This window comes from Limulus polyphemus, unplaced genomic scaffold (genome assembly GCF_000517525.1).
Source record: "Limulus polyphemus unplaced genomic scaffold, Limulus_polyphemus-2.1.2 Scaffold1907, whole genome shotgun sequence".
Taxonomy (NCBI): domain Eukaryota; kingdom Metazoa; phylum Arthropoda; class Merostomata; order Xiphosura; family Limulidae; genus Limulus; species Limulus polyphemus.
Genome location: NW_013667517.1, coordinates 192,868 through 207,694, shown reverse-complemented (window position 1 = coordinate 207,694; position 14,827 = coordinate 192,868). Strand labels below are relative to the sequence as shown.

The 14,827-nt window shown below is 34.1% G+C and overlaps 1 protein-coding gene across 1 annotated transcript in view; it reads right to left on the bottom strand.

Moving 5' to 3' along the window:
• The window catches only part of LOC106465320 (Fanconi anemia group I protein-like), a gene marked incomplete at its 3' end in the record, with an annotated part of 94,637 nt that overhangs the window by 15,976 nt on the left and 63,834 nt on the right, over nt 1-14,827 (bottom strand). The window contains exon 11 of the mRNA XM_013925530.2: nt 5,282-5,417. Coding sequence (XP_013780984.2) covers nt 5,282-5,417 — 136 coding nt within the window. The remainder of the gene's footprint in view (nt 1-5,281; nt 5,418-14,827) is intronic.

Here is a 14,827-nt window from a genome sequence, read left to right as displayed (position 1 = left end):
CCCTATCTCAAAACGAAATTGATCAATTCAACTGACCTCATAACCACCAAAAAAAAACCAAAATAAATCTAAATTACCATTTTTTTTTTCTATAATGACTTCAAATTGTAACATGAAACTACATTCATTTACCTAAGTAGCTCTAAGTTTGTAACAGTATTCATCTATTTCTAATTAAAGTTTATTGTTATATTCCCTTTGAACCATTTCTAACTACTATCCACGCCATTATAAGTTGTAAATCACTCGGGGAACGTGCAGCTCACGTTACACTAATGAATTAGATTACCCACGAGCTACTACAAGCTGCTCGCGTGTATGCCTCATGAAACATTTTTATTATAACATGATTGTTATTTATTTTACCTAATCTAATCATAACTAATCTAAAAGGATCCCTATTTTTACATTTTAGTTAACTTTATAATTATACACAAAGAATAAATATGAAAACAAAAAATAAAGTACTTACCTAATCTTTTTTCTTGCTGTCGGGTTTTGAAGAGAGTTAACCCTAATTTTATATACTATAGATAGTAATGCACTTAATAATTTTTATTTAATTAAATAATGCACCAAACAATATAGACTAATAACATGCAAAAAGTAGACAAATTCCCTTTACCTCTCAAAATTTTTTTGGGTTTCTAATTATGCATCAAGAGTTGTGACAAATTCCTCCAAGCTAGTATAATGGAATTGAATTGTTCTGTGACTGAAGGAATCACAAGTCCTCCATAAAGAGTTCATTGCATACAAATGTACAGGAATTTTGTAGTAACTTGATCTTCATAAATTACACATGTATTTTTTCACTTCAGTATAAAGTGATCAAATACATCAAAAATCACGATGCCAAAAATTTCCAAATGGAAAAGTAACTTATCGTGGAGAAAGTCTGAAACTTTGATAAAGTTTCAGGATGCAAATTACAGAAAGAGCAAGAAATAGATAGGCTTGTTCACAAAATTATGACGAAATATCCAGTGAGAAGAAGCCAGGAACAAACTTCAAATATAGAAATCAAATTTCTCGCCAAGATGCAGTTAGAAGTCAGGAGCAATTTCATGACAGAGAAGCACACTGTTCAGCTCATCAAGATCCTGACCAAATAACCATCAGTAGAGCAGCATTTCTGCTGGTTAACAATTATGAGTTGATTATATCAATATACTTCCCCACCTCCATTTCTGATGGAGTTTGAGTCATGACACTTCTACAACCCTCTTCCACTATAATGACCCTAAACTATGGTGGGCTGTCAATGCTGCATATTTTATCTGAAACTAATTATTTTCTAAACAAAATATATAGCTACAAAATACTTGCCACACTTTTGCCTAGAATTGCCATCATTTTCACCATTCCTGCTTGAACGATTTTTGCTACTCCTTATAGTGAGCATCAAGGATGGCTACTCTATCTGCAATATCTATAAAATTTGCAATCAGGCAGTATGGGCAATAATTTGACACTTAAGATCAGCAGTAATTGTGATGCTCAAAACTGAGCTTGATGCTATCTTTTAAACTACACCTTAAATATATCTGTTGTTGGAGACTAGCTGATACAATAAAATGTAAAAATTTAAGCTGCAGCTAGAGATTATCATGGAGCTTTGTTTGAGAATATAGTGAGCATTTATAGTTTCTGTGTAACTAAATTCTCTCCATATATAATACATAACAATAGGCAAATAAATACTTAGACTAAGACACAATCTCCACTAAGCATGTATAGAATTTTACCTGTAGAAAAGAAATATTTTCAAATAAAACACACACATCTAAAACCTTTGTGTCTTTTAAAGTAATTATTGCATTAATGTGTGCAATAAAATTTAATCCTATTTGTAGTTTTTTTTCACTCCTTCATTTCATAGTATAGGGTGTTGGCACCCTAGAAACCAAATGTATAGTGTACAAAGCATTGAGTATCTACACATTACTGTCATCTAATGTTCATCTGTTATTGGCTGGTAATTCCTATTTCACCCTGTACTTAAACTTCTTAAAGGAACAACTGATATTTGTGAAAAAGCTAACTTCATGGGGTAAGAATAACATTGTTTACACTAGTACAAGCCACATAAAACTTGAGGGCCCTAACAGGACATAAAAACAATAAGGATTAGAGCAGTCATACAGGTGAGAAATGGATTGCAAATGGATTGGTGAGAAGGATCTTTCCCCTTCCCTGGCTACCAGAGTATTGGGAACAAAAGACCTATCAGGGTAAAGCAGGACAAATGTGGAATGATAAATAGTCCAATGCACATGGATTGCAAACAACTCCAACCGACAACATCCACAAGCCAACAACAACAAAAATAAAATTTAAGAGAATGGTGAAACAAAGAACATGCACCTATGGGCTCAAAGGGAGGATGAGACAATGCATGTAAAACAACTGGAAAATTCCAATTCTGTAATTGAAAAGGCCGTTTGGGTTTTGATCAAAGAATACAAAAGGATTTGAGTAGCCTTGACATTACTGAGGATTCAAAAACCTTCCAATATTTGGAATACAGAAAAATAGTGAATAAGGATGCCCTATATCAACCATCGTAGACAAAGTAAGACCCCTCTCAAATACCCATGTCATAAAACAGGATATGGTAGATACTTTAGGATGAAGAGGGTTCAAATTCCTTTTAATCCTATCACAACGGGTATCCTTTATTACACATGACACAATGTTTTAGTGTACTAAACTACTTTTTATTTACATTATATCAATTAGAATAGCATAAAATCTTAGCTAATAATCCATATTTTAATAATATACAAGTTTTACGTTCTTAATTCTACAAGGCAATATTTATAAAAATCCTAAATTTCCACATGACACATTTTCTCTCAGCATGTCATCATCCCTATTTTATCCACCACCCCTCAAAAACTATGAAATTAAATGTAATTTACTCTCTATAAAATCGTTATTGTTCAGACAAACCATAATATTTATAGCCTTCAATTCTGTTTGGTTACAGAGCTATCACATAGAAAATCAGACCCCTCCTGCCACATCCTCTCTTTCATAATTCGTTGTTAGCTCTCTCTCATGTTTCATTATATATTACCTATAACCAATAGAAAGTCAACGTTTTCATCTATCAAATGACGTATCTTATAACATTATGTTCTAAACTGTTAGATGTCAATTTCACTCAGAGTACCAACATCATTCGTGTGGGAAAGTTAACGACTAGCTTGGATGAATTTGTAAGAGCTCTTGTTGCATACTTAGAAAGCCAGGAAAATTTTGAGAGGTAAATGAATTTGTCTACTTTTTGCATGTTATTATTCTATATTCTCTGGTGCATTATTTAATTAAATAAAAATTATTAAGTGCATTACTATCTATAGTATAAAAAATTAGGATAGTCATCGACAACATTGTTGATGGTCCGTGTGAGTCTAAGATCCTCAAAAATACAGATGGACTCTACTATGGGAACCAATAGACTTGGAAACCAAAGGAAGGGGTCGGGAAACACTACAAGCCAACACTCCCAAATTAGTGCCAGAAAGGCGAGAAGCTAACAACGATAAAGAAGAATGGAAATGAGCTGAATGAATTCATGATTCTAACGTCTCCAGAACTCCGGCAAACAACATGGGATAAAGAAAAGGAGATTCCCGTAATGTACTGAAGGCAGAAGATGGTAAACAAACACTTTCTAACAAAGCGTTTCTACCCAATAAATCCCAACAACAAACCAGCCAGGAAACCTAACTCATCCTCAATTTGCTGAGGGAAATGTTGATAGGTTTCTGACAAAAGTTGGATTGAAGATAAATACCTCAAGACATTCATGAGAGTAAGATGAATCTGAGAAAACTGTGATCTGTTTAAAGTGATCACAGGTTCTGAACTAGACCCACACAGGTCCAAAAGGGGGTCCATCTGTTGAGAATCTAAATATAACTCCTCCTGGCAGTGATAAGCCAAAACATGCTGTTCCAATAAATGTGGGGGACAAGGCATAGCTATCCCATCATGTAACTGAGTGGCAAATCTCCCAGCATGAACAGTAATATCAGGAGGAGGAAAAACCAAGTAGTCACTTGCCATCCTCTCTGCAAACATGGAAGGAGTAGAGTCAAATGCAAAATAAGAGACCCCCAAAACCTCACAAACCCAAGTATCTGACTGAAGAAAAGGTGCTGGAGGTGGCTGATCAATATGATCCTCTGTTGAGGCCAAACTAGTAAAAGAAAGAGCCTGAAAAAGTGAGTCTAAATTCCCCCCAGCTGGTCCCGGATCATTTGCAAAAGCTGCCTCATAACCCCCCAGAGAGACACCCTTGGTCCAGATATACGACTCCATCTCGCAACAGATCATATCACGGACAGCTTCGATTGATAGTGACCATTCACTTGGCAGTTAACAAACACCACATAGCACAGATGGACGAGAAGAGGTCTGGTTGGTCTCTATAGTAGAAATTTTAACTCAGGAATTCATACCCATCGGTACTTTTTTTTTTGGTTAAAGTAATTTATAAATAGAAAGAAGATATAACCGTAGTAACACTAACCACATTCAAAGTTGCAACGTCAATAGTGAATAACCACAACACTTCTGTTTATAGAAACCCATGGCGATTGCTTTGACGAGGAAAATGTGATTATCTGAATGAGGTGCTGATATACAGTACCTAGATAAAGGGTGCATTGAAATTGATGGAGAATTTTAGAAATTAGAATTTGTCAAGGGCAATTTAGTGGGGTATAAAAGACTGGAGCAAGCATTTTCAGTGCTCAGATGGGCAAAGAGTGGAAACCCTGGAGATTGAAAAATAGCTATAGTGTCAGGAGAGGTATGTTTTGGAAGTGCCTTTTCTCAACATATTTCTTGTGAACAAAAGGCTAATTTGACAAGCTTAATTAATAATACTAGTACATTTTATTTGAATCACATCATTTTAAGTCTCAAATATAAATGAACTTTAGCATGGTATTACTGTTAATGATACAAAAATTCTGACAATTCCATTTCACTTGTTACATAATCTGGGAGAAAGCCTTTAAAGGTTAAGTAACCCTAATATTTGATCTTTGTGGATTTAAACATAAAGATTTAGTACTTCTTATTCTGAGAATACCATATATCATGTCAGTTTCTGCTGAGATTAAAGGCTTTATTGTGGATTGCAGCTTATCCTCATTTGGCCCTCAAAATACATGTGAAACCTATGGGAATGAAGTGGAGAAACTATGGACAAAAACATCAAGTTTCTTTCAGAAGCAACCACATCAAAAAATGTTTCACAGACCTTTAGCATTTTAACAAATTCCTTTCCAAGTTCTTGATCTTGTTTGGCAGCAAATGTCACATGTAGAATGATTGTTCCTTCAGTCTGTCTAGCAAGCTCAACGTTGTGAGGGGCTTCCATTAATGCAAAATCTGGTCTGATGAAAACAAAATATCTACTTCTATTAGGAAAATGCCTTCTTTATTTAACTGGTTGTTTCAGAATTCACTGTAAAACATGTTTCAGTTCATCTCTATATAACAGTTTATTAAATAAGTTCTTAATTTTACCAGGCTCAACCCAAGTATAAATTATACCAACTTTACTTTTTCTAAATATCTTAAATTCCAAACTTGGATGAGAAAACATTTAAAAAACAACATGCATGCAAATCTTGAGTTAAACTAAGCATTATAATTTCTTTTATTTATAAAGTTTTTAAAAAATAATAATATTTTTTACCCTTTGATATCTAACAGCAAACAAGCAACCAACTGCATACAGAAAAGCAAATACATTTAAAAGAGTGACAATTAGTGCTGAAATGTATATTTAAAGTTATAAGTTTCTAAGTAATTAGTTTACTGATTACAAATTTTTTTTCAGATGGCATTTTTATTGTAGTGCTGGATAAATGCTAGAAAGGTTAGAAAATACGGGGTTATATATATACATTCATGCTATATGTGATTGGGGTACAAGAGTACCATGAGTTAGCTACACCCTTAGTATGTAAATTTTTCAAAATTTCCAATTTTCTTTCAGTTCAGTTTAGACAAAAAATGTTACTCAAGTTAACTCAATTTTTCTTATTCTGGTGCACACGAGACTCACATCTGCTAACTGACCATTAAGTGCGTGTCTTCTTACACTGAGGATAGCTGTTCTTTCATTCTTGATGTCTTGACATATACAGCTTTATTTTGCATCTGTGGTATGAAAATGGCTCTAAATCACATGTATGAAGTGCAATGCCTGAGAAATTTGGCTTTGTTTATGTTACTGTTTTTATTGCTTAAAACCAGGTTCTCCCCTACTATGCAGATTTTGTGAAAATTGAGATTTTGTACAGACTTAATTTTAAGACAGACTCAACTTAGCATTCCTTTTCTTCTTTAAGTTTTAGCATAACATTTAATTTAAGGAACAATGGGACCTATTAGTCAATTTAGGCCATGCCATACACTAAACTTAACTTTAAAAAGAACTCAAAGCCAACCCTTATCATTCAAATATTTGTCAAGCTTTCTTTCAACCCTATGTGTATGGTGGGGTCAAAGTGTGCTTGTCACAACTTTTTTACCCTTGATGCACAGGATTGGTCCACTGAATCAAGCCCACATTGGAAAATTCTTGTTCACTATGATTCAAAATTTACTTGGTGTTTCTTTACAAAATTTGATAAAATTTTAGTAAACATTATAAGCATATTGTACACAAAAAAATCAGAATTTTTAATAAAGTATGTATATTAAAGACTTAATTCAATCAATAAGACTCAGACTTGAACTGAATGCAAAGTAATTTCAGGTTAAAAATAAAAAAATATTTTTTTCTTCTTAGAATTTTCAAACTTCATTTGTATAACCTCTAGAACCTTCTAAATGAATATCAAGTTGTTATTTTTCAGTAAAACTTTATCTGTCATTATCTCTACCCTCTCACCATATGGACTCAGTCCTTTTGACCAACGTTGCAACCAGTACTAAAAAATACAAATAAATCTAAGTTACTCTTTTTTCTTTCTAGAATGACTGCAGATTTTATCAGAAAATCACAATTATTAACCCTAAATAGCTTAAGGCTCATAACAATTTACATCTACTTTAATTTAATTATATTGTTTTTGAATCAAACAATTAAATATTCATAAGAAAGCTATAAATCATCAAGCAAGTGCATAGTTCAAGATATGGTAAACTATTCAATTACACAATTGATGCTCATTGCACCAGTCTATATACTCCATCAATTTTGTGGCACTTTTTAACATGTATATAGTATGTGACCATCCTCCACCAATAGTACTGTGCCACCTATATTAGTGCAGCTAGTTCCCTCTAATTTTTCAGCTCAATCCTCAGTTTCAAGAATTGGCAGGATCTAAAATGAATAACCCCAGCAGTGGGGAGGAAAGGTGGGAAGTGTGTAAGGAAATACATTTTCAGAGTAAAATAATTTTAACTTCTGATACAGTCTTACCTTCTTTCACACAAAGCTCGAATCCTGTATTGAAAAAATGGAAGGGCTGGTGTAGGCTTCTAAGAGTGAAACCAAGCAGAAAGTGATTGCCTTGAAATAACTGGTTTACTCAGAGATGAAACCGAAGCACAGATGTGGAGCACTGCATTACTTCTGGAACAGGTATGTTCTTCACCCCATAAGAAGGAAATGAACCTGACAGGGGTGGGGGAAAAAAGGACGTGCACAAGCTCAATTCGTAGTGAGAGTGCAATCCATAATAAAAAATGATGAGAGTTTGAGTCGTCCTCCACTGCATAAACCAGACCGAAAAATAGTTGGCTCCCATAGGTGAAGAGCCGCTCTATGAAACGACAAATTCGATACCCACATGAGGAGAAACAGCAAGTCAAGGGACAGTTTGCCACAGTATAATGATGTAGAAAAACATCTAGTCATGGCTAGGTATCTACCCAACCTCAACTGGACAGACAAGGTTTCACAACCTGTCTCAGCATTAGGAGGTTGAGGATCACTCGGATAAAAACAAAATTAGAGTAATATAAACATTGTGGCTAGGGCATGTAGACTGTGTGATGTATATATGTACACCAACCACAACCATAAGTAAACAATGTCATACGTCAAGCAACTGGAATTACGAAGAAGTTAGCATTCGGAAGAAGCCGGACGAATTCCTAAAACCACCATAGGAGCAAGAAGTACAATAAATTGAACCTGGCATTACGGGGTCTTATCATTGCCTCAACTCAACCGTACGAGCAGAGCAATACCTGCAACTGGTATTACAAGCAGAAATCATAACTCACCCAACCATAAATGCAGGGAAGACACATCTAGCACACAGAATTATGAGGAGGATGTGGAACATTTGCTCAACCACAGGAACAGTGTATATGCATCCTGTCCCCAGTATTATGAGGCAGACAAAGTCCCCCAAACTCAACTGTAGGAGCAGGGAAGGAAACCTCCTGCAACAAGAATTAGCAAGAAGGGGTCCTCTTCTGCACTAAACTATGTGAACAGGGTGATATCATCCTGAACACAGTATTATGAGGAGGATCCTGCATAGGCTGGTCCTGCTCCAACCACAATTCAGTCCACCTGGAAAGGACAGAATCCAGCTTTGCCCTCTTCTCACTGAGTGGATAAATGTGTGGTTGTATTGTAAGGTAAATTTCTACTTCACACTTCGAAGGAAGCCTCTTTGGTCCACTACCAAAGTGACTGGGAACTGGTAAGAACTCCCATACTCCAGTTGGAAAAAAAGGGGGGAACTAAATGTGGTGGAAAGTCTGGAAAAACTTCACACTGGAGAAAATGCAATGAGTGTCAAAATTCCCTATTTTAAAAAGCAGGTTGTTCCTGATTTATGCAATCAAAGGGTTGGCAAGGATGGACAGAAATCCCCCTTTGCTTTACTTTTGATAATCCTTGATTGACGGTCCACCACTGAGCTAAATTTACAGATACCTAGAGACACATAAGTATATACAACTAGGCATGTCACTAGTGGTCTTGTGAAACACCCCATCTCTTCAGTGAGAGTTATAGCTCTACAAATATGTAGTGCAGGTTTCTGTGAAAGGACACCTGAACAGGCAACACTTGCCACAGAGTGTGATCCTATTAGTAGTGGTAAAAGAGAGTCCCTGAAAATAAAACATAAATGAAATGTTGTGAAAAAACATATCCAAGTCTAATGCAAACAGACATGTAGAATCGCCAGGAGAGGGAGACAATATACACCTCTTGAAAGATACAGCCAGATAGTGCAGATAATGAGTAACAAAGGAATAGGGAGTAGTCCACATTCCGGCTTAAATGATTTCTTTCAATGGATGGTGAAGATGAGCAGCCAAAGACATGGTGATATGACAAATTAGATGAGAAGAAATGTTGAGGAGACAGTGATCTTCAATGGATAAGTCTGAACATGCCAACATAAGAAGTTAATGAACCCAACCAGTTAGTATAATAGGAAATAGATCACAGGATATAGAATGGTTCCAAGGAATAAAAGGTCAGGAACATGAAACCCGAAATGAAGCAGTACATGCCACGCAACACCTTAGGAAGCAAACCTGATAAAGAAGCTGATCGAGATCAGAATGGGTGTATAGGTAGGAGATGGAAAGTAAAGTAATGGGTATGAAAGCCAAATGGCCTTTCCTGGCAATAGAGATCATAGGGAGGAAGGATAAGTCTGGATATAGGATGACATAAGAGAAATGGTAAAATTCTGGTAAAATTAATGCATAAATATCTGATAGAGGATGTCTACAAGCTAGGAGGAAAAGCAAACATGTAATATATACCTGATTAACCATCTGTTAAAAAAAAGGTGTGGAAGATGAGATATTCTGTACAGGTGTAGTGTGTGACAGACCAAAATAAGAAGGTGCTGGAAAAAGTAAATCAAACTTTCTTCTCCTTGATTGTATTCATAGACAGAAATATTGTCAGGTTGAAAATGAAAAGAAATTGCCAGCCAAACATATGAATCTAGCTGCCTGTGAATTAAGGCCTGCAAGTATTCAGCAGATAAAGCCGAACCCAATGCCTGGGTAGTCATAACCAGAAACATTGTCTGCCATAACAGGAATTTCCAATGTCGATACATCGAATTGCAAAGTTATTCTAAGTTACAGTACAACTTGGTAACAATAAACAAATACAAAAAAAAGTGAAACAACTGAATGCAAACACCGTAAAAGAAAACTGTTGAAAAAAGTACTGAAAAGTACTTAATCGTAAACGGTAGTAGCATATGAAAAAACACAAGTTTAAACTATGATGTGCCAATTGAGAAAGTGAGGATTGAACAGGAAAATCAGAGAGAGATAGCTGCGACAATATAGGTGGCACAATACTATTGGTGGAGGGTGGCCACATTCTATATTCATATTCAAAAGTGGCACAAAATTTGTGAGGTATATAGACTGGTCAATGAGCATTAAAATCTTTTAGCAATGCTTAGGAGGCAGAAAGAAGATCAAGATGGCTTTGTGTGAGAGGTGGTTAAGTAATTATCAGAAATACATTTTCAGAGTAAGAAAATGTTAACTTTTGAATTATTCTACCTATGGATTTATTGTTGCTATTTTTGAGGTCACCTTGACCAGGTAAGAGAATTATTTTAAACCATTTATAGTTAGTTAGTCAGTAACTAATTTATATATTTTAGATTGCTTGCATGCTAATATTTTGTGTTTTTAATTGCATATGTGATATAGTTAAAAAGTATTTTATGACACTTTTTATGTACCATTCTTACAAAAAAGTAGGGTTAACTTTTGTTGTGGAGCTAAAAGCGAAGAAAGCAAGAGGCTAGACTCAGGTATGTATTAATTTCTTGTCTTTTTGTATGTTGTTTTATTTGTTGTTGTAAAAGCAAGTAGAATGTAAAAATTAGAAACTTATTAGGTTGGGTAAGAAAAGATAAATGAAAAAGTAAATAAATAAAAAACATTTCTCGGCAAGGTATGTGTATGAAATTTTCATGTGCTATGTAACTGAATAGTTTGTTTACCATAACTTGAACTGTGCACCTGCTTGATGATTTATAGCTTTCAGTAATCAGTAAATGGAAAATGTTTCCTTCTATTGGTTATAAACAAACCAACAGCATATGTCAGAGAGAATTATTGACAATTTTTAAAAGAACGATGTGACAGGAGAGCATGGCACATGAGTTTGTTTTTCTTGGTTATATCTACATAAAGAAAAAAGACTGGAGACTATAGAATAAGATTATGTCTTTCCAATATCTATACAATAAATCTGTAACTTACATTATATAAGGGTAGTAGGAATATCAAGATGGGCAATTCAGAGAAAACATGTATCATGTGATACAGAGAAGTGAAGACTGAGAATCTATATACATATGAGTCAAATGTCTGTCTGCCTGTCTTTCTCTTTACCTCCTGAATGGTTAATTATGGGAGAAGAAAAATAATATATCAAAATGTTTCTTTTTAAGAGTAGATTACAAGAAAATTAATAATTTTTTGCAATTCCTAAAATTTCATATAGATATCAACTTCAATCTGTCAGTCTTCATGTGTGCTAAATGGTTAAGCTGAGACAAACTTATTAAGAACAAAAGTATTTCTTTTTGTGAGAGAATTTCATGGAAATATGGGACTTCCTCCTTCGACTGATTGAAAGAAATATTTTGAAGATAGGAGCATGAATTTATAATTCAATTTTAATGTAACATAAGTTATAATTTCTTAATTTTAATTGAAAATACTTATATAAGTTCTCAAACTTTGCTTCTCTATATCACTTCTCCTTATCTTCTCTCTTAATTATCCATATATGTCTTCTGAGCTTGGCACAACTTACAAACTTATACTACAGATACTACTAAGCCATAATGTAAATTTATATCCTCCAAACTTCTTACTTTACTGAGATATAAATTAATAAATTAAACACACATGCCATGCCCCATTATCACATCCTGTCTTTCACAAAATGTCAATAATTCTCTCTGATATTAGCTGTTAATGCCAACAGAAAGAGAAAATTCTGCATTAATGGTTTTGTTATAAGGCTAGCTCATTCAAACAACAGGTCTTGAAATATTTGTTCTCAGTTTCATGGTTTGTTGTTGAGGAAGTCAGCTTGAACCACTAAAAAAATTTTTAAACTCATTTATAGCTTAGAAAGCCAGCTGAATTACATTAGTTTTATGGACAATCATTTTGATATGCATGATAATGTTTTGTGCATATTTTAAATAAATAAAAAATATTTTGTGGAACACCAACATTGTTACAAAAAGTGGATTTATAGTACTTCGTTTTCCCAACAGCAGAAAGACAAAAGTCCAAGAGCCAAAAGGTAAGTACTAAATTTCTTGTAAATTTATGTATATATTTTATTTATTGTTTTCTTATCTAAATTATCAGGTTAGTTAACAAAACTTAATGCAAACAAATTTGCTCATGATAGCCTAATTATATTATGAGGCATAACTGTTTAATTCAACTGTGTGTGCTGATAACTCAATTGTCTGTTTACACTAAGCTGTCCCACTGCAAATTTTCATTTCATCTTACATTGCTTATTTTGGTACAGTTAGTTTCAGGATATAGAAAATAATAGATAAAATCTAGTTTTACTAAAAGGAACTTTTAATATTTATTTAGAAGGTTCTAGAGGTTATGCAAATGAAATACGAAAACTGTAAGATGAAAAAAGTATTTTTATTCTCAACCTGAAAACCACCTTGCACTCAGCTAGTCAGAGTCTGAGTCAGACTGACTGTAAATTCACAGACAAATCTTTAGTATACATACTTTATTAAAAAATCATATTTTTTGTACAACAGACTTGTAATGTTTACTAAAAGCTTGACAAAGTTTGTGCAGCTACATGTAACATATTCAGAATGTACCAATGCCATCCATATAACATTAAACTCCCTTACTTTTATTGCCTTCACATTTGAAGGCAACCCATTCCAAAGTCCAACCATCCTTTAGAAATAGAAAAATAAAACTATCTTAGCTAAAAATGACTCCTACCCTATCACAATTTATATTTGTGTGCCCTAGTCCTACTATTCTTACCATTAACTACAAAAAAAAATATCTTCAACATTATCAATTCCCTAAACAATCTTAGACACCTCAATAAGATCCCCTTTAGAAAACAATTTCAGAGATTTTAATCTATTCTCGTATGGCAACCTTTCCATCCTAGTAGCCTCCCTCTAAACCCTTTCCAACAATTCAATGTCCTTCCTAAGGTAAGGGGTCAAGATTAAACACAGTACTCCAAATATGGCCAAACAAGTGACCAATACAATGAAATTATTATCTCTCTAGACCTGTATTCAGTATTTCTGTAGATAAAACTTAAAATCCTATATGCTCTACCACTAGCAATAACACACTGCTTGTGGTTTAAGAGACTAATCAACCAGAACATCAAGATCCTTTTCTTCCATAACACCATGAAGGTTATTCCTATTGAAATTATGATATCTCACATGCATTATCTTGCATTTATTATAATTACTATCCACTTCCCATTTATTTGTCTAACTCACCAAATGATCTAAATCCTTGTGTAAAACAGCATCTTCTTCCTCATTGCCAGCAACACCAAAGACCTAAATATCATCAATGTCAGGTTTTGATAGGTCCGTATTGTTTTTATAGTAGGAGTCTGTAACTTGATGGCAATAAATGTCAACAATAAACGGACAGCACACAATCGACTTGTTTTAAAATAATATATTTAAAACAGGACAAACATATGTACAAAACTTCGTTACACTATTGGTTACCATAGTTGAATCTAGAGCTTTAAATAATTTTTTTTGTCAAAATTCCACCAAGGCTGATTCAGTTACTTTAGAACCCAATTGAGAAGACGAATTATTTCTTCTCTTCACTGTTATCACAATATAATCAGTGGTAAATTCACTTACGTTACCCAGTGGGTTACCACAGTTATATCCAGAGCTTTAAATAATTTTTTTTAATCTCTTTTTTTGTCAAAATTCCACACAGGCTGGTTCAGTTACTTTGAACCCAATTCTTCTTCTTCTTCTCTATCCCTGTTGTCATAATACAAGCTGTGAAACTCACTTCAAAATCACCACTATAACAGATGGGTTCAGTTACTTTTGAACATTCTTTGACAAGACAAATTATTATTCTTCAGTTATGGCTAAACTGACAATCTCGCAGTCTAACTTTACTTTTTTTCAATTTTACTTTCACTAACTTAACTTTCTCTCTGTATCTGCACGCATTTATAACACGAGACAGAAATATCTAGCCCTCTAGTAACAACATTAAACATAATGAGGAAACTTAGAAGCTTCAAGTAAGATGACATCAACAATATTACAAAAGCCTAGAACAACAATTACACTGCATACACAATGTACAACTCATACAGAGTTACATAATGAAAATTTTCATAATTATCGCTTTTAAAATAATTAATTTAAACATGCTTGTTACGAAAACTAAATAATAACTCTTAACTGAACAGTCTTATATATCCAAATATCAGCAATAATATTGTTGCGTCATCGAGGTCACGTGACTGGTGTGGCACCCTCTAGTTTCTAGAACTATCTTGTTCCTTCATGAATGCTCTAGTATTTACTAGATAGGGTATATATATATAAGAGGGGGACAACGTGATGCGGGAAGGTAATGTGTGTGTAGACAGTGAGTAATTGAACTGCAGTCACAGGGTATTGTTGAAGTTAACGTTCGTTCGTGAAACTGTTTGTTTTAGTCGCAAATATTGAGATTAAGTGTATCGCAGAGTTATATTCGGTAAGAATAAACCAGTTTTATTAAGTAAGACTTGTGTCGTTTAAGTTTC